Genomic DNA, 17935 nt, shown 5'->3' with positions numbered 1-17935 from the left:
TCGGGGTCCTGCTGCACGTTTGACATTTGTTTCCGGGTTTGCAGACGGCTGTGTCCACTGTCAAGGGCGACCCCTTAGTGTCGGCGACGGCGAGACCAGGGCGCCGTGTCCCCCATGTGTGTGACACACCTTGTCCCCGGCCCTCGGCTGACCCTGACTCGCCGCCCGAGGAGGTGGCGGCAGCCGGCACGGAAGCCCCTAACCTCCGTCCTTGACCCCTGCTGTTCCCGCTTGGCCCCTCAGGGGTCTCCTGTGAGGCCTGTGCCCCAGCCCCTACCAGGGCGGCTCCATCCCTGATGCTCCACGGACACGTGTATCCGTGTCACCATCTCCCAGATGCCAAGCCCAACACAGGCTCCTGTCTCCTCCTCATCCACCTCTCAGCACCTCCTAGCTCCTCCATCCACGGAAAACTCACTGCTGATTCACAGAGCAGAGAGGGCAGGGGCAGGGGACTGAGACATGCAGACTATTAGAGAAGAAAACCTACAAGGATGCACTGCACAGCACGGGGCACGGGGACACTTGATGGTATCACGGAGTATATTATGATACAAGGATGTACTGCACAGCACGGGGCACGGGGACACTTGATGGTATCACGGAGTATATTATGATATACACTTAATACATATGCATACTGTAAGATATAACTAATATAACATGTACTATTATATACAGGTATAGTGAGTGCATGCACACATTATATGCCTAATGTATACACGTGTACAGTGTGTGCACACTCAGTCGTGTCTGACTCTTTGAGACCCCCTGGACCGTAGCCGCCAGGCTCCTCTGTCCACGGGATTTTTCAGGCGGCAATGCGGGAGTGGGTTGCCCTGCCCTCCTCCAGGGGACCTTCCTGACCAGGGATCAAACCAGGTCTCGTCACTCTTGCGTTGCAGGCGGGTCCTTCACCACTAGACTACCTGGGAAGCCCAATATAGTATTCAGCATACATTATTCATCACATTGTATTTTATACATGCAGTATAGCCTTTAACGGAGAAGGCGGTGGCACCCCACTCCAGTACTCTTGCCTGGAAAATCCCATGGATGGAGGGCCTGGCGGGCTGTAGTCCATGGGGTCGCTAAGAGTCAGACACAACTGAGCACTTCACTTTCACTTTTCACTTTCATGCATTGGAGAAGGAAATGGCAACCCACTCCAGTGTTCTTGCCTGGAGAATCCCAGGGACGGTGGACCCTCGTGGGCTGCCGTCTGTGGGGTCACACAGAGTCAGACATGACTGAAGTGACTTAGCAGTAGCAGCAGCATAACCTTTAAAAATACATAAAAAATGCAAGGCTGACTTAGAAACCGTTATCTTAGAAGCTCCTGAGTGATCACCGCCTGCTGAGCACGCTTGTGCGTTACCGTGACTGTCACGACGGTGTGACTTTGCAGGGAGAGCAGCAGGCCTGGGGAAGCAGGTCCCGGCAGATGGCGGCGGGGCCGGGGTCTCCCTGGGTCTAGCCTGGGACCCAAGCCCCTGGGGTCCACACAGGCCCCTCTGCAGCCCCCTGGCTACAGGGACAGCACCCCCTCGCTTTCCCCCACCTTGCTGACCACTCCCTTGCCACTGATTTGGCTTTCCTCTCCTCCCCCATTTTTTGGGGGTGCTACACTGGATCCCAGGTGTGGGGTGAGAGCTCTCCAGTCGCAGGCCACAAGCTCTCAGGTGCGGCCTGTGGGGTCCAGTTCCCTGACCAGGGATGGAACCGGGGCCCCTGCATCGGGAGCGTGGAGTCTTAGAACTGGACCCCCAGGGACGTCCCTTCAGGTCTGGGTCCTGGCTGTCCCTTCCTCCATCAGCGTTCCGGCCCAGGCCGTCTCCTCACATTCCCTGGCTTTAAAACGCCGCTCACGACTTCCTGTTTCCTGCCCAAACCTCAAGCGAGGGTTGAATGTCCACCTGTTCCCCCACCCAGGCCGCCAGTGGTGGGAAGCAGAGTCACCACCACGCGCGGAGTCCTTCACGCGCGCGTCTCACCCAGCAGCTCCCCGTGTGTGTCCATCAGCTTCACCCGGAAGACGCGGCTCGGCGCCGTCCCCGCCCCGGAGCCCCCGCCGTCCCAGGAACGCGCTCCGGCTCCCGCGCGGCCCCCGCCCGCCCTCCGCGGGCCTGCTCTGACCACGCGCCCTCTGGTCCTCTCACGTCCCGGCGGCCACCTCCCTTCTCGTTCTCCCCAGCCCGCCCCGCCGCCCCAGGGCCCTCGGCACGGGGAGCCCAGGGCAGCTGAAGCGCAAACTCCACGAAGGGAGACACGCGCGTCCGCCGAGCGCCCCCTCCAGAGCCTGGAGCTCAGACCCTCCGGCGGCTCCGGCGGGGCTCCCGGCTGGGGGCCGCCCGGGGCGGGGCCGGGGCTCTGGGGCCACGCTGGGTCTGGATTCTGGTTTCTCCCCGTGTTAGCCATGTAACCCTAGGGGGTGACGGGAGACCTCTGTCTTGCTGTTTCATGTGTAAAACGGGGTGACTGAAGGTAAGTATACCTCGTACGGCTGGGCTTCGCCAGCGGCTCATCGGTAAAGAATCCCCTGGCAATACAGGAGACGCAGGAGACGTGGGTTCAGTTCCTGAGTCGGGAAGATCCCCTAGAGGAGGAAATGGCAACTCGCTCCAGTACTCTTGCCTGGAGAATCCCATGGACAGAGGGGACTGGTGGGTTACAGTCCATGCAATTCCAAGAGTTGGAGACGACTGAGCAACTCAACACACACACACATTTTATATGGCTACTGCATGGAGCAAACAAGTGAAGACGAAGGAAGTCCTGAGATAAGATCAGACACATGCGCGGTGCTTGGCAAACGTCAGCCACCTGCAGGCTGCAGACGGGGAATCCACCCCCCCCCACCTCCGACCCAGGGCAGGGCCAGCGGGGCTGACCCACGGAGACTGGCATGAGGGCAGCCTGACCCCTGGGCACTGCGGCTCCCTCCGGCAGGCACGCCCTGTGCAGGGACCCCAACACCACCTGTCTGCAAGCTGTCTCCATCTTGGCCTTGTGCCCAGGCCACAGGCTCACCCTGCAACCCCGCCGAATACCTCTGGGCGGCCGGGAGGAAGCAGGCAGGGGGCAGGGCAGAAGGCACAGACCAGCCGGGGCCCAGGAGATTGTGAGAGGGTCACAGCCTCACATTCCCAGCAGAGATCCAAAACCTGATCTTGCACATCTAAGAATAGCCGCTGGTTTCGACGGTGAGAGCTGCCAAAACGAAAGCTGTAATTATTAGTAAGTAACAAGCAGAAAGTACCCACCTACCGCAAAGTCATTTCAGCTGCCGTCCCCAGAGAGGGTACTGAAGGGTGGGCACCAAGAAGCTGCTTGGTCTGAGAAAGACCCTGGTTGAGCCCTGGGCTGTGAAAGTATGGATTTCCAATGGCCATTGGCCACGTGCGTGTGCTTCTAGAGAAACAGATCTGTGACTCCCAGAGAGATACGTCTTGAGGTGCAACTAGCCTCACATGCTTTAGTTCAGCCCTCCTGACTCCTGTCTCAGTGAGACCACAGAGGGGCTGGCTTCTCTCTGGCCTGGGTTTCCCTTCTGTACCACAGAGGAAAGTAGCCTTCTGATCTCTCTAAGATGGTGTATATGTTACAAATAGCACTGGAAGATACTTGGAACTTTTAGGAAAAGAGGCGTAAAAATGGGCAGTTGCTTTTGAAACATCGTGTGATGCCCAGATGCTATAAAGAAAAGATTGATAAATGGAAAAAAAAGTTGGCAAAAAAATCACAACAACAAAACCGTAAAACACAAACTAAATGAGAGAAAAGACAGCGCGTATGACACAAGGCAAATTTCTCTGGCGTGTAGCCAATGCCACAAACCAAAAAGAAACACTCAGTACCTAAGAAGGTAATGGCAGGACCCACGAGCAGACAATGGAGCCCCGCTGTCCCCTGTCAGACTGGCAACGGTCTGGAAGTCTGACAACTCATCGTGCCCTGAAGATGTGAGGAAGCGCCTTGTGCATCTTGCTGTGTGGTCACTGAGTTGTATCCAACCCCAGGGACTGCAGCCCGCCAGGCTCCTCTGTCCATGGAATTTTCTAGGCAAGAACACTGGAGTGGGCTGCCATTTCCTTCTCCAGAGGATCTCTCTGACCCACGGACTGAACCCGGGTCTTCTGCATTGCAGGTGGATTCTTTACCACTGAGCCATCAGGGAAGTCCTAATACCTTATTGACTGGAATGCAAACTGGCACAGTTGCGGAAGGCAATGTGACAAACTTTACCAAGATTAAAGAGTAACTTTTGATCAATTCCACTTTTAGGAATTACCCTTACCCAGAAGGACTGATGCCGAAGCGGAAACTTCAATACTTTAGCCACCTGATGTGAAGAACTGACTTATTGGAAAAGACCCTGATGCTGGGAAAGACTGAGGGCAGGAGGAGAAGGGGACGACAGAGGGTGAGAGGGTTGGAGGGCATCACCGACTCCATGGACATGGGTTTGGGTGAACTCTGGGAGTTGGTGATGGACAGGAGGCCTGGCGTGCTGCGGTTCACAGGGTCACAGAGTCGGACACGACTGAGCGACTGAACTGAAGTCACACAGAACAGTGTTCAGAAGGCTATTACTGATGCCTGTCTGTAACAGCAAAATACTAGAAATAATCTAAACGTGAGTCAGCGGATCACTGGTTAAAAGATGGTCAGTTCACACAATGGATTCGGTCTCTGACGTGACAGGTAGCGGCCTCCACGAGCGTCACCCCTCTGGCAGGTGTGCAGCCACTCACATGGCGGCCGTGGAGGGGGGTGACCGGTGCTCAGTGTGGGGAACGCCTCCACTCCGTGTCTTTTGTGCCCTTTAAACGGTGTACCATGAGCTTGGATTATTTTTTCAAACATAATTTAAATGAAATTGTCACAAAGGTTCGAACCAAGCGGCTGAACACGGACAACCCGCAGGGGTCGGCCGCCGGGGGTCCCGGGAGGAGCCGGGGACTCTGGGTCAGAAGTGCTGGGGCAGGGGGTCACCCTGGGCACAGCCTCCCCACCCGGGGGCCCTCAGGGGCTGAGTGCCCCTGCTCTCCTGGGCTGGGCTCCCTGCAGGGCTGGCGGCTGGCCCCTCAGAGCAGCAGAGGCTCAGGGCTCCTGGTCACAACCTCTCTGCCTTTCAGACACACACCCTGCGGCCCGGGACCTGCTTGTACGACAGGCTGGACGTCTGGGTCACCTCAGAGTGCCCTCACCTGCCACTCTCAAACCGGGCGCCTCCTCCATCGGGCGCCACCTCACCAGCTCCCGCTACACTCAGACCACAGAAAAATGACCAGGAGAGAAGAGACCCACAGGCCACAGAAACACCAGCCTGGGGTTCCGGGCCTTGATCTAGCTTGCTCTGAAACCTGCGCCATTTGCAGAAGCTGGTGGTATTGCTGGAGCTGAGGATGGACACAGATGCTCCCTAGTTTCCGTACGTTCTCAAAAATGTGGGTCACTTGCATTTTGCCGCCCAGAGCAGTCAAGCCCAAACCACACATGGTAGAATCCTACATTTCAGTGGAAGCTTGTTTTATGAATTCTTTCTGAATTTACCTCTTCAAAGACTAGGTTGAATATATGACACAATTCTAATCTTGACTCAAACAAAGCCAGTGCTTTCAAAGAGTCAATATGGCACCAATCCTATAAGATTCTAATTTATGCCACTATTCATACTATATATGCGTGATTTATATTCTGCTCAGAGCTTATACGGCAGGTACGACATTTGCTTTCCAGAATTCAATTCCACCAACTCCTATAATGTTAAAAGCCACACCTATTAATAGCAATGAGAGCTTTATTCTCTCTTATAGGCTATGGCAATGAGAAATGGATGTCATGTGATTAATAAAACTTCTAGGACAACTCCAAATGGAATCTTAGCTGCCAAGTTCGTCAATGCTCTCAGAAGCAGATATGCAGTTTCTTCCCAAGAGTCATGGCAGGTCATGCCAAGAGGGGCACAGTGTGGTCTTACCACACAACGGGCAGGCGAAGGCGTCCTGGACTCACGGACCCTCATCCAGGTCATCAGCATTTCTGAGACACAGGCAAGAACGGCAGGGCCTGAGGGGTCCGGGGAGCTGGCTCCAGCCTGGAAGGGTCCCCATCAGCCCTCTGGCTTTTCAGACTTTGGCCTTTCAAAAACTCAACTTCAGGGACTTCCCTGGCAGGCCAGTGGTTAAGACTCCAAGCTCCCAGTGCAGGGGGCTCAGGTTGGATCCCTGGTCAGGGAACTGGACCCCACGTGCCACAGCTGAGAGTCTGCACAAAGCCACTGAAGGTCCTGCCTACCTCCACTGACACTGCGCAGCCAAGTAAATGCCCATTAAAGACAACAGCAGTAACTCGACTTCGTGCCCGTTTTAAAGGACAACGCTGCCCCTCCACTAGCCCTGCAGGTTCAGGCAGCCTCACCTGACCTGGACACTAACAGGAACCCCTTCTCTTTCTGTTTTTCGCCATCAGTGCTCATGAGGGTGATGGAAGAGGATGGCCATTACATCCTAGACAGGGGACCGGGCTCTTCTGCAAGCAAGCCGCAAGGGAGGCATCAGCCTGCCTAAGTCCCCTAGGCCGAACGCTGGCAAGCGTCTGCGCAGGGAGAACAATGAGCAAGGCCGTGAGTCAGCCCTCGTCTGTGCTTCTGCTCAGAAGAATATAATTTGTTAATTTACGGGCATTGTTACGGCTCACAGAAGGCGCTGCCTGAGCTTGGCTCTGGGACATGCCCAAGCCAGGTATATAAACCCAACTGTGTCTTCTTACACAAAGGTCGCAAACAAGATTGCGCATCGTGCAATTAGCCCTGGCACAAGCAGACTAAACAGATGGGCGCTGGTGGGTAAGAAGCACTTTCCCCAGCCAGATGTGGGCTTTCACCAGGCACCCCAGGAGCTGAGCCTGGGAAGCCCTGTGAGATCAAGGGCTAAAACACGAGAAAGTGATCATTCACACGGAACTACACACATGCCAGCAACTCAGCCGCCATCGCCGGCTCCCTATGGGGGACTCTCACGCGAACATGCCCGTGTGCTGGATTTACTGGGGGGGACTTCCTAGCTATGCAGAAGCAGCCGTGTGAAACTGGGGGGGTCACACCTGCTTTCTGGGCTAGTGTCCCGCCCCGCAGCCATGGGCACCTGCCTTACTCTCTGAGGGTCCCCAGGAGTGCCGTCAGAGAGGGGAGCCTGGACACAGGGTGCCGCCCCTTCCCCGCCTAGACGGAGACGACTTGTCACCCGAACCCCGACCCCTCTCCCAGGGTCTCTGGGATATCACTGCTAGAGTGCACGGGGCGCTGAGCTCATCACCCCAGGAGAGGGTGCAGTGAACCCCGCGGTGCGGAGGAGGAAACCGAGGCTCATCGCCCCAGGAGAGGGTGCGGTGAACCCCACGGTTCAGAGGAGGAAACTGAGGCTCAGAGCTGAAGCAGGACCACTGGACCTCTGGGTACCCTGCAGAGGCTGTCTGGGGGGCAGTGGCCCTGCTCTCGCGTGAACACTGCCGCCCCGGGCACACACCCCCCCTTGGGTGCAGCAGCAGGCCGGGTGGGGCAGGGGGCAGAGCGGTACCTGCATGCAGCCAGATCTGCGCCAGCGTCATCCAGGGGTGCAGGGGGCCCTGCTTGGGGGCGCTGCTCTGCAGGGACGAGGCCACTTCCGACAGCGCCTGCTCCACTCTGGAGGCCGCGACTGATGTGGCGTGGATGGAGCCTGCGGGGTTGGGGTGGGGGTTCGAGAAGACCACATCAGAGGTGAAAGGACAGACTGAAGCAGCCAACCCCAAACACCCCACAGCCCCCACACAGACACGAGACCAAGACGCACGCACGGCCCTCCCCAGGGGTGTCTGGGTTTCGAAGGTCACACCCCATGCGACCGCTGGGGCCTGGCATCCTAGTTCCTGTCCTTGGCTTCAGCTGCCCTCTGAGTCACCACAGAGCTTAGACTGCAGAGTGACTCTCCAGGAGCCTCGAGTGGGCTGAGAAGGGGGACGCCCGGCAGAGACACGCTGCTGAACCTGGCATGCTTGAAGGGCGACCAAGGCAGGTGCCAGAGCACCCTCCCGGGGGCCTGGACCTGGAGACTCCCTGGGCGGCAGGGGAGGGACCACCCTGGGCTGCTGCGAAGGATTCCGCGTGGAGGGTTTTGGTCTCAAGACACACCCAGCAACTGCCCACTTCGTTCCCTGGCCTTTGAAGGATCTGGGGCCATAGTCTGGGATGTGACTTAAAAACTACAGAAGCACGCACTTTTGCCCGCTATGTAAGCAGACGTCTACACTGAGGCTAACGCCAGCCTGCTGGAGGTCAGGTCAGAGCAGAGGTGGCGCCCGCCTTTCTCTTCTGTGAAAGCTGCTCTTCTGAGGCTGGGGCAGGCCGCTGTCGGGACAGGTTCACTAGCCAGGGGGATCTGGCCAAAGGGCTGCTACTCAGACATCAAATGAGTCAAACCACACGTTCCTCCCATGCTGACCTGGGGAGCTCCTGCCAGACAGGGGCCACCTTCTGAAACGGGGGTCTCTCCCCACCTCTTTCCCACATCCCCTCTTGGAGGAATGGTTTCAGAACTGAGAACAGGAGTCTCAGTTATTTCAGATTGAAAACTGGTGATATTTATATTCGCTGGCAACATTCTTAATTTATAATTCATCCTCAAGTGAAATACAGAGATAAACATTCCAGCCCTGTCGGTGGTAACTATCAACTTATTATGAGGTTGAAAATGGTGATTATAGAGAGATACACGCTGACTACTCAAATAAACCGAGTTGGGTCTACTCTGGGTAAGAGGAGACTGTGAGCATAAAAATAATTTCTGCTGGGGCTTTCAAATGTACCATAATTTACTCATTTTTAAGAGTATTTGCAGTGATAAACTGGCCATCCATATTGTGTTTTGACAGTCCCAACATGAAGGAAATGTGGATTTTTCTCAATATACTCAAATCCTTCCGTGGGAGGGGGTTGGTGGAAGGGAAATGGGGGAGGGGGCTGGGGACCAGCCTGAGAATCCAGCTTCTGCGGACAATCCCCAGACAGCACCCACGGGGACACGTAAGAGGGCGGTTCTGGAGATGGACCAGGGAGGCCTCCAGAGTCAGCGCTGCTGTGCGAGGAGGCCCACGAGCCCAAGTTCAAAGGTGACACAAGAGAGCTGATGGAGCTCAGCTAAGAACTGACCGTGCAGAGACAAAGTGTGTCAGACTACTTAAAAAAAAAACCTAAGCAGCAAGATGATGAAACTGCTGTTGGTTTTGGGGGTCTTGTTCTGTTTTCAACCTCTTTATGGAAAATCAGCATTTTAAAAATTGATAACAAGGATGGACATAGCTTCTCTGAGATTTTTAATAGCAATGATTAGTTATATAAATGAAACTGCTGTTGCTACATCCTGACCCTATTACCAAGCTGGCTTACCTTCTTACTGACTACCTCCAACAGGGGTTCTCAACCTTGGCTTCACATTAGAATCACTTAAGGATTAAAAAAAATGACCATGATGTCATAGCTACAGCATCACTGATGCTAGGGGTGGGGCCAGCCATCTATTCGTTAATAATGCAGGTAACACCAACGTACAGCTAAGACTGAGGCCTCGACCTGGATTGACAGGAAGAGGGTGTTATTAGATGACAGTGGGTCAAGAAAAGCCTGAGGGCTTCGTCTACACAGCTCAGCCAGCTTGAGCGGTCCTGCCTCCCTGCAGCCCAGCGATCTGGGGAAAGGGGACCAGGAAGCTCTTGTTCTTTAGGACAGAGGTTCTCAGAGCCCTTTTATCTCAGAATCCCTTTGGACTCTGCGAAGTCATTTTCTTTAATTAATTAATTTGGCTGCACCAGGTCTCAGCCAAGGCATATGGGATCTAGTTCCCTGACTGGGGATCAAAACTGGGCCCTCTGTATCAGGAGTGTGGTGTCTTAGCCACTGGATCGCTAGGGAAGTCCCTCTGCAAAGTTATCGCAAGGCCCCTCAAGAGATCTTGTTTACATGGGTTAGGGACTGAAATCAAAAATGAAATCAAAACTGAGAAATGCTTAAAATGTTTCATTTTTTAAAAAGAAAAATAATAAACCACTGCTCTAGAAAAATTCTACACATTTTCTACTAGATTCTCAGACTCCTTGGCTACAAGGATTTGTGACTTTTAGACAAAGGGCTAATTTTGCTTTTCAGATGATCTGTTTGATTCACAAACCAACTTCTCAGAAACAACGTCAAAGTTCCTTCTCTTTGTGATATCTATACACAACTGGGGCTGCCCTGGTGGTTCAGGCGGTGAAGCGTCTGCCTGAATGAGCCGGGTTTCATCCCTGGGTCAGGAAGAAGATCCCCTGGAGAAGGAAATGACAACTCCCTCCAGTACTCTTGCCTGGAGAATCCCATGGACGGAGGAGCCTGGCGGGCTACAGTCCATGGGGTTGCAAAGAGTCGAACACGACTGAGTGACTTCACTCACTCACATACACAACTAAATTCATTTATTCTTCACATACTCATGTTTCACTGTGAAGAAGGTCTGGCAAATGATGATGCCGGCAGTGGTGATTATCAGTTTTAGTGAACTAGTTTTGATTATCATTTTTGATTATCAGTTTTAGAGGCCTGTTCCAGGCACTCTGGTTTGCATTTTATGTATATTGCTTCATTTAATCTTTAAACAATTCTCTGAGGCAGGTAACACTGTTACCTGCATTGTTTAGACGACAAAATTGAGATTTAGTGAGTAAGTTACCCAAATGCATATAGCCAGCAGGTGACTCAGACACTAGTCTAACTGCAAATCGAGCGTCTAAATCCAGCTCTGATACCACGTCCTCTAGGAAGGCTGCTGGGAGCCTTTGGATCCTCCTCCCTACCATTCTCAGGCAAAACGTTAGACCTCGGGACCTCAGTGCCCCATATCCTCCTGTGGTCATGGTGATCCCTGTACAGACCACACTGTTTTACGTTAACGTTAACCTAACTGTCTCTCTTATGAGACTGGGTGGTTCTGGAAGACAGGAGTCATGTCCTCCATTTAGGTATTTTGCAAGTGAAGTGAAAGTCACTCAGTCGTGTCCGATTCTTTGCAACCCCATGGACTGTTCAGTCCATGGGATTCTCCAGGCCAGAATACTGGAGTGGGTAGCCTTTCCCTTCTGCAGGGGATCTTCCCAACCCAGGGGTGGAACGCAGGTCTCCCACGTTACAGGTGGATTCTTCACCAGCTGAGCCTCCAGGGAAGCCCGCTAGGTACTTTAGGGGCTAAGAATGCCAGGCCCTGAAATGTGCTTGGTAAATGCTCATGGAACGAATGAATGAATGAGTGAATGAGCACTGCCAACAGACTTGTCACTGTATGACATCTGCAAGAGAGTGGCCCCCTTCGAGGGAACCACGGCTCGGTGCCCTACCCTCCTTCCCTAACCGCCCAGGGGCCAGAACCTTCCCTGGCTCAAAGGGCTCCTCCCAACCACTGGCACTAAGACTGACCGTGGTGCACATGAATTAACACTGCTCTTACCTGGGGCTCCCCAGCTCCAGTGTAACTAACCCCCTTACAAAGGGAGGGTGACTGAGGTTCATCAGAAACAACTGTTTCCTTCCTACATGATCCCTTTTCACACACGTCTCACGGGGCAGACACCCTTCAGGTTCTGAGGGAGGGGTGGGTATTTGAGCATTCAATATTTATTAACAAGAGCAGGTGATTTACAATAATGATAAAAATACTTAATAGCTAATGTCTATAGGGCTTCCCTTGTGGCTCAGCTGGTAAAGAATCCGCCTGCAATGCAGGAGACCTGGATCCAGTCCCCGGGTTGGGAATATCCCCTGGAGAAGGGAATGGTGACCCAATCCAGTATTCTGGCCTGTAGAATTCTATGGACTCTATAGTCCATGGGGTCGCAAAGAGTTGGATATGACTGAGCGACTTGAACTTTCACTTTCACTCTTCCCAGCAATAGTGCAAATATATCAAACTCTCTCACTGGGTTAGAATTTGGAGGAAGAAAGGGCTAAGCATCACTATGAATTAGAATAGATAAATCTGATTACAAAAAATAATCAAAACAACCTGCGTCTTACTGTTGCATAGACTGAAATGGTAAGTGCCAAGATAGATTTTGATTTACGTAGGTAAACTAGAAACGCTAGTCCTGACCAACCTATTTTTAAAGCAACCCTTTTCTTTCTCATGAAGGCAAATGTATTCTTAAAGCGTGCATGGGGGTTAAGAGGATTATCCCTCCAAGGGAAATGGACAAACTGAGGCTTGAGAAAGGAATCAGAGCGGGAACAGAAGGCATATTTCTAATTTGAAATCCAAGACTCTGGAGGAATAAGCTTCCAGATAATCAGGTTTGACAGGTGAGCCAGGGGACGTGTCTGGCCGCTGAGCATCTCCTATTTATCACATTAATTCGAGAAGTGCTTATCCCTGTTGGAACCCTCAGGGCCGAGCAGCCACCAAGTCCCTCAGTCACAGGGTGCAGGGGCTCTGAAAAGCCACCGTGAAACCAACTGAACCGACAGCTGACGTGGGCAGGTGACAGCGGGCCCTGAAACCTGGCCTAGGTTCTGTGTCCATGGGGCAACGATGTCCTGGAGCTGAATTTCGTCCCACCTAGATGCCCAAGAGAAAATGCTGCTTTGGACATCTGATACGCCGGCAAAGCGCTGCTTGAAGAACTATTCTGATCCCCACCTCCAGGGTCTTTATCTGAGTCCCCGCTTAGGACCACCATCTGGGTGGGGTGTGGAAGGGTACTGCTGATAGAGAGCCTGGGCCGAGGGGCCAGGAGCCAGGGCTCCTGACCTCAGGAAGCAGAATGCAGGCTCCGCATCCCCTGGAGGATTCCTACCCCCATTCCTATCATCTCCTGAAGCCCATAGAGAAACTCTGCTAGAAGCAGGACACGGGGTCCAGCCAGCTCACACTGCCTGCTGCTGTCTTTCCAAATCCTCTCCTTGGCTCACTACACCTGTGGTCAGTTTCACACAGGCCTCAGACACGGACCCTAGTTCAATACTTGAAGTTCATCAGGCAAAGGAATCTCAGAGCCCGTAACGCTGTTAAGCAAAAGGCAGTAAACTTCACAGCCAGGCTGTGTTCGGTCACCTGTATTTTCACAAGCAGGGTCACTGACTGCTGGCGTGTTTTTATACTCCAGTGGCCCTCTCGACTCTTCTGGTGGTGGTACCTAAGCCGCTGTGGTTTGAACGATGTCCACCTTCCCTCTCCCCTCCCATCCTCACAGCGTGTAGAGGAGGAACAGGTCAAAGGTGCAACCCTGCCGACTTGGTGAGCATTACAGCCCAGGAACAACTGACAACTGTGCTACTGAAGTGCGAAAAAGAACAACAAAAACCCCTCTGCCGAAGAGCTAAGGACCCATGTCTAAGTGTTCGCGCGGGGTTCAGGCTGCCCTCTGCTTCCAGCCCTGGAGCGCTAGCTCGGTCTGCGCGTGAACGCGGGGAGCGCGGGGCGCGTGGCTGCACCGGCTCCGGCCTCGCACCTCGTCACCCGCGTCCCATCTGCCCCGCGCAGCCTCGCAGGCACCCGCCCTCCGGCGCTGCTCTGAGAGGAGCCCGTGTGTGCAGGAATTACCCACTGCCCAGAGCTCTCTGCACGTGTTTTCCCTCGGTCCTGAATTGACTCAGTGCTACCTGCTGGCAGAGTTCACTCAGCTTCCGGTTCTTCGAAGCTGTGCCCCTCCCCCAACAATGAAATTAAAAAAAAAAAAAAGCAGCTTCACTTCTCAAAGGCCCCACGCACTGAACGGTGATCTGAACGACTAAGCATTCCGCCAGACAGCTGGGCTTGAAACCTTCCATCTTTAACAGGAGAAGGATGCCTGTTTCTCAAGAGGAGGCTTGAGCGCCGATGAGAGGTGGTCCAGCGACCTCCTCGCACCGGGTCCCTGCGCTCTGAGAGCCTCAGCGGCCCGGGCCTGAGCAGCCGGTGAGGAAGGGGAGGACAGGGCCCCACCTGTCCCTGCAGCGCTCAGTCAGGCGCATGTTCTCTGAATCCTTAAAAAACACGGACCATTTTCCCTCCACGCCCACCCCTCAACCCCGGGTTAGGACAATCCCCATCTCCACTGGGGGTGGTCCTGCCTCTGATTTGGGGGGTGGGCTCCTCACACGGGGCTGTCAAGGGTCTCCCTTCCGCATTCTGGCCCCTGGAGGGCTGCCCGCTCCCCTCGAGTCGGGGAGCTGGGGTGCGCCCCAGCAGAGCGGCCTTGGGGGCCACTGTGGTTCCATCCGCCTCCCGCCCACTGTGAGGCCTGCTTGTGGGCTCTGAGGATCGGTAACTTCGGGGGCTATTCTCGTAGCTACTTTCCTTGTTCCCTGTGCGAAAAGGAGACTAAGATAGCCAAGTACATCTGGACAAAACAACCCCCCAGTCCCAAGACGAGGTCACGACTCCCAATGACTTTCACAGAGTATCAAGCACAGCTCAGACCTGATGGGACGTGCTTTCCTCCGGAAAGGGGTGGTCCTTTCCAGGGAAAGCGTCGGGAAGGACCCCGGAGGCAGGGGCATGCGCGGCGGCCAGCGTGCTCCGGGGCTGTTGGCGGGGCGCTCAGCAGGCATGCGGGGGGCCGGCCGTCGGAGGGAGCTCGGGAGCCGGCTGCGGGGCGGGAGGCAGTACCTTCTGGAGGACTACACGGGGAGGCTCCCCACCTGCCCCAACCCCACCGCTGCACAGTCCTGAGCCCGCCACTCTGCACCGAAGCGCCCACCCCTGGGGAAAGCGGCTTGTGCGGATGCGGCCCGGGGAGGAGGCTCCCGGCTTGGGCCGCGGCCTCACTCCCGGACACACACGCCCGGCGTTAGCCCGAGGGCTGCATTACTGACCTGTCCACCTCCTGAACTGCCATTCAACCTCGTTTAGGGAGAGACATCCTAGAACTATCTAAGTGAACGTGCGGCAGTGTCCAGTGTTTGTCGCTCAGTCGTGTCCGACCCTTTGTGACCCTGTGGACTGTAGCCTCTGTCGTGGGATTCTCCAAACAGGAACCCTGGGGTGGGTTGACGTGCCCTCCTCCAGGGGATGTTTCTAACCCAGGGATGGAACCTGAGACCCCCACGTTGCAAGTAGATTCTTTACCATCTGAACTCCCAGGGAAGCCCGAACTACTTTTTTAAGAGAATTAATTTTAATGAAAAAAGAGCAAGAACATTTACACTTCAGTTGCCACCCCTCAAAAGCAGTGGGGCCATCATTAGAGTGACCTTTTCATATATAGATTAAAAAGGGACTTTTTTCTGTTAGGCAGAGGCAGAAGGTACAGTCAGTCACCACCTCACCGACTTGGTCACTTCCTGATCCTGACGGATGTTTTTAAGTCAGAAAACGCAAGGTCAATAATAAAACGCTCACCACCTCGGCCTTGTATCTCACCTTGCTTCATTTGAGCGGGGTGTGTTTTCCTTAGTATCATTCTCTTCTCTGGGCTCCTAAAGAGAGCAGCACTTTCACCAGAATCGGTGAAATAAAATGAAGCTGGGAACACGAGCCGGCACATTCTCGGAGAGGAGGATAGGACATCTACCCAGGTCTCCCTCCAGAATGACGACCGCTGGGGTAGGTGCACGGGGGCGCCTGGACTCCTCAGCTCAGGAGTGAGGGCGCCGTGGGGGGCGGCCTGGCGGCTACGTTCCAGGCCAGCTCTCCCTGCCTGGCCGGTCATTGCCCTCAGGGAGCCACATGGGCTGGTAGAGGCTTAAAATCAGGATCAGCTCCTGGTAAACCACAAAAGCGTGTGTGAACAGCGTGCTCAAGTCGCTTCAGCTGTGTCTGACTGCGCAACCCCATGGACTGTAGGCTGCCAGGCTCCTCTGTCCAGGCAGGAATACTGGAGTGGTCTGCCATTTCCTTCTCCAGGGGATCTTCCCGACCCAGCGACCGAATTGGTGTCTCTCGTGTCTCCTGCATTGGCAGGCGGCTTCTTTACCACTAGTGCCACCTGGGAAGCCCAGGTGTGTGAACAGAGTAAAGCAAATTTAGATCCTCACAGGTGAGGAATCCAAGGCCAGGAAGGTTAAATGGGTTGTGTGGGCCCCTCTGCAGAACTGCTCGCGGAACCCAGGTTCCCCTGGCCTTCCAGAGACTTCGGGCTGTTTTTATCGAAAGGGTTAACACCTCTGTATGAATACGTCAAGCCTCATTTTACCGTATGGAAAGGGAATCGCTTTTTCTGTGTACTAATAAGGGTTGAACCAGAAAGGAATTTTGAGATTCAACTAGCTCCCTCTACCCCAAATCCACAGATGACCCTCACTGGGAAGCCTAGATGTCTCACACTTTTGATCAGTCGCCGAGGGGCTGCTGACACCCCCACCGCACTCGTTCCCTTGGGCATTTTTCCTGCAATGCCTCCTTCTGTAGTCCTTTCCAGACAAGTGCTGCCTCCTCCGTATTTAAACCCAAGCTGCATGAGGAAGCGTTAGAATCTCGAGCGAGCTGGGCCCCACGAGGGGTGAGCAAGCGGGTGGCAGCTTAGGGTCCAGGCCATCCGAACACTCCCAGGAATCGACAGCCACAGCACACACTGCGCGGTGGAGGGTAGCGTGATTCTGGAGACCCTCGGAAAAGTTAATAGATCGGTAAACTACTTACTAACTGAAAAAAGGGAGGGAAAACCATGAAAGTATACTTCTGGAGAGTTGCCTTGGAACAACAAATCAAACCAAAAATTAAAACCAAGAAACAAACATTTGAAAAATCAAAATTAAGGCTAAAAAAGCAAATGGAATTCTCATAACCTTCCAACTGTAAGTCCGGTTGTCTGGGATCAGATTTCAATTCAAGAGTGACATATGTTTTTCCACTAACAATGGTTTTTTTTTTTTTTTTAAAGCAAAGGAAGGCCAACTGGGCATTCCCCTCCGTGTTTAAATGTTCACTCAGCACGTGAAAGCTGACCAATTCATGGACTGTTTTGTTTCCAGGGCAGGAAATTCCAAAGGGAAGGGAAAAATAAACAAGCAGTTTCCAGATCTTTCCACACATTAAGCCTCTTCATGATTCCAGCAGTTGTAGGGTTGGGCTAGTGTTCGATCCTGTGAAGTCAAAGGATTGGGGGCAGGGTAGGATTCAGGGAGCTTTAGGTCTAGGCTATCTGTTCTAGGGGAAAGAGCTGCATTCAGATTTACTATAATTTTAATCAATAAATTTCACCTTCGCTAGGCACGTGCACGTGTGGCATGTTTCCTTCTCCAGCCCAACGCTGTGCTTGTGGCTGAGAGGCAAGGTCCTCGGGCGCGACAGCCTTAGAACACCTGGTGACCGGCCAGGGGCTCCCTCAGGACGGAAGGTGACTCAGAGCTTTGTGAAGAATAAACAGCTGAGGCTGCTTGGCGCACAGCATGTTCAGCAGAAAGCCCAGTGGGTGCGCGATGCCCTACCCATTTGCTAATTAGTCTGATATCAGGTGTCCCACCAGAAGAGGCTGGACCTCAGTCCTCAGAGGTTTAAAGGGACACAGGGCTGCTTGGGATGCAACGAGGTAAATACTGGTGGGTGTGGAGGTAGGTGGCTTTGTTACGCAAACAAGAAGGGAAGGGGCAGTGGGAGTATCTAACGTCATTCTAGAATAGTTTTTCTTGTTATTGTTCAGCCACTCAGTCGTATCTGACTCTTGGTGACCCCGTGGACTGCAGCCTGCTAGGCTCCTCTGTCCATGGGATTTTCCTGGCGAGAATACTGGAGTGGGTTGCCATTTCCTCCTCCAGGGGATCGTCACCACCCAGGGACTGAACCCACGTTTCTTGCACTGGCAGGCAGATTCTTTACAACTGAGCCTCCTGGCTCAGTAAGATTCCATTTCAAGAACCCCAGCCTCAAGCTGGGCAAAAGTCAATGTAAAAAACCATCTTTCTGGAAAAACCAGAACAGAAAAAAAGCCAAAGTTGGCAACCGCTCCTAGTCATTGT

General features: G+C 53.8%; 1 protein-coding gene across 21 annotated transcripts in view; it reads right to left on the bottom strand.

The window, feature by feature from the left end:
- Positions 1 to 17935, bottom strand: part of TTC7B (tetratricopeptide repeat domain 7B) — a 272932-nt gene that overhangs the window by 24779 nt on the left and 230218 nt on the right. For 7 of the 21 annotated variants that reach the window (XM_086319135.1, XM_086319141.1, XM_086319140.1 and 4 more), the window contains one exon: positions 7581 to 7721. In XM_086319135.1, the coding sequence (XP_086175261.1) occupies positions 7581 to 7721 (141 nt within the window). Of the gene's footprint in view, positions 1 to 2494; positions 2597 to 2703; positions 3211 to 7580; positions 7722 to 16619; positions 16671 to 17935 lie in introns of those variants that run through there. The other 14 variants (XM_086319126.1, XM_086319130.1, XM_086319123.1 and 11 more) reach the window with 5 other exon arrangements.

This window comes from Bos grunniens, chromosome 10 (assembly GCF_055505025.1).
Source record: "Bos grunniens cultivar Pamir isolate PY7600 chromosome 10, Bosgru_T2T1.0, whole genome shotgun sequence".
NCBI lineage: Eukaryota > Metazoa > Chordata > Mammalia > Artiodactyla > Bovidae > Bos > Bos grunniens.
Note: the sequence above shows the minus strand (reverse complement) of the source record. Positions and strands in the feature narration are given on the sequence as shown.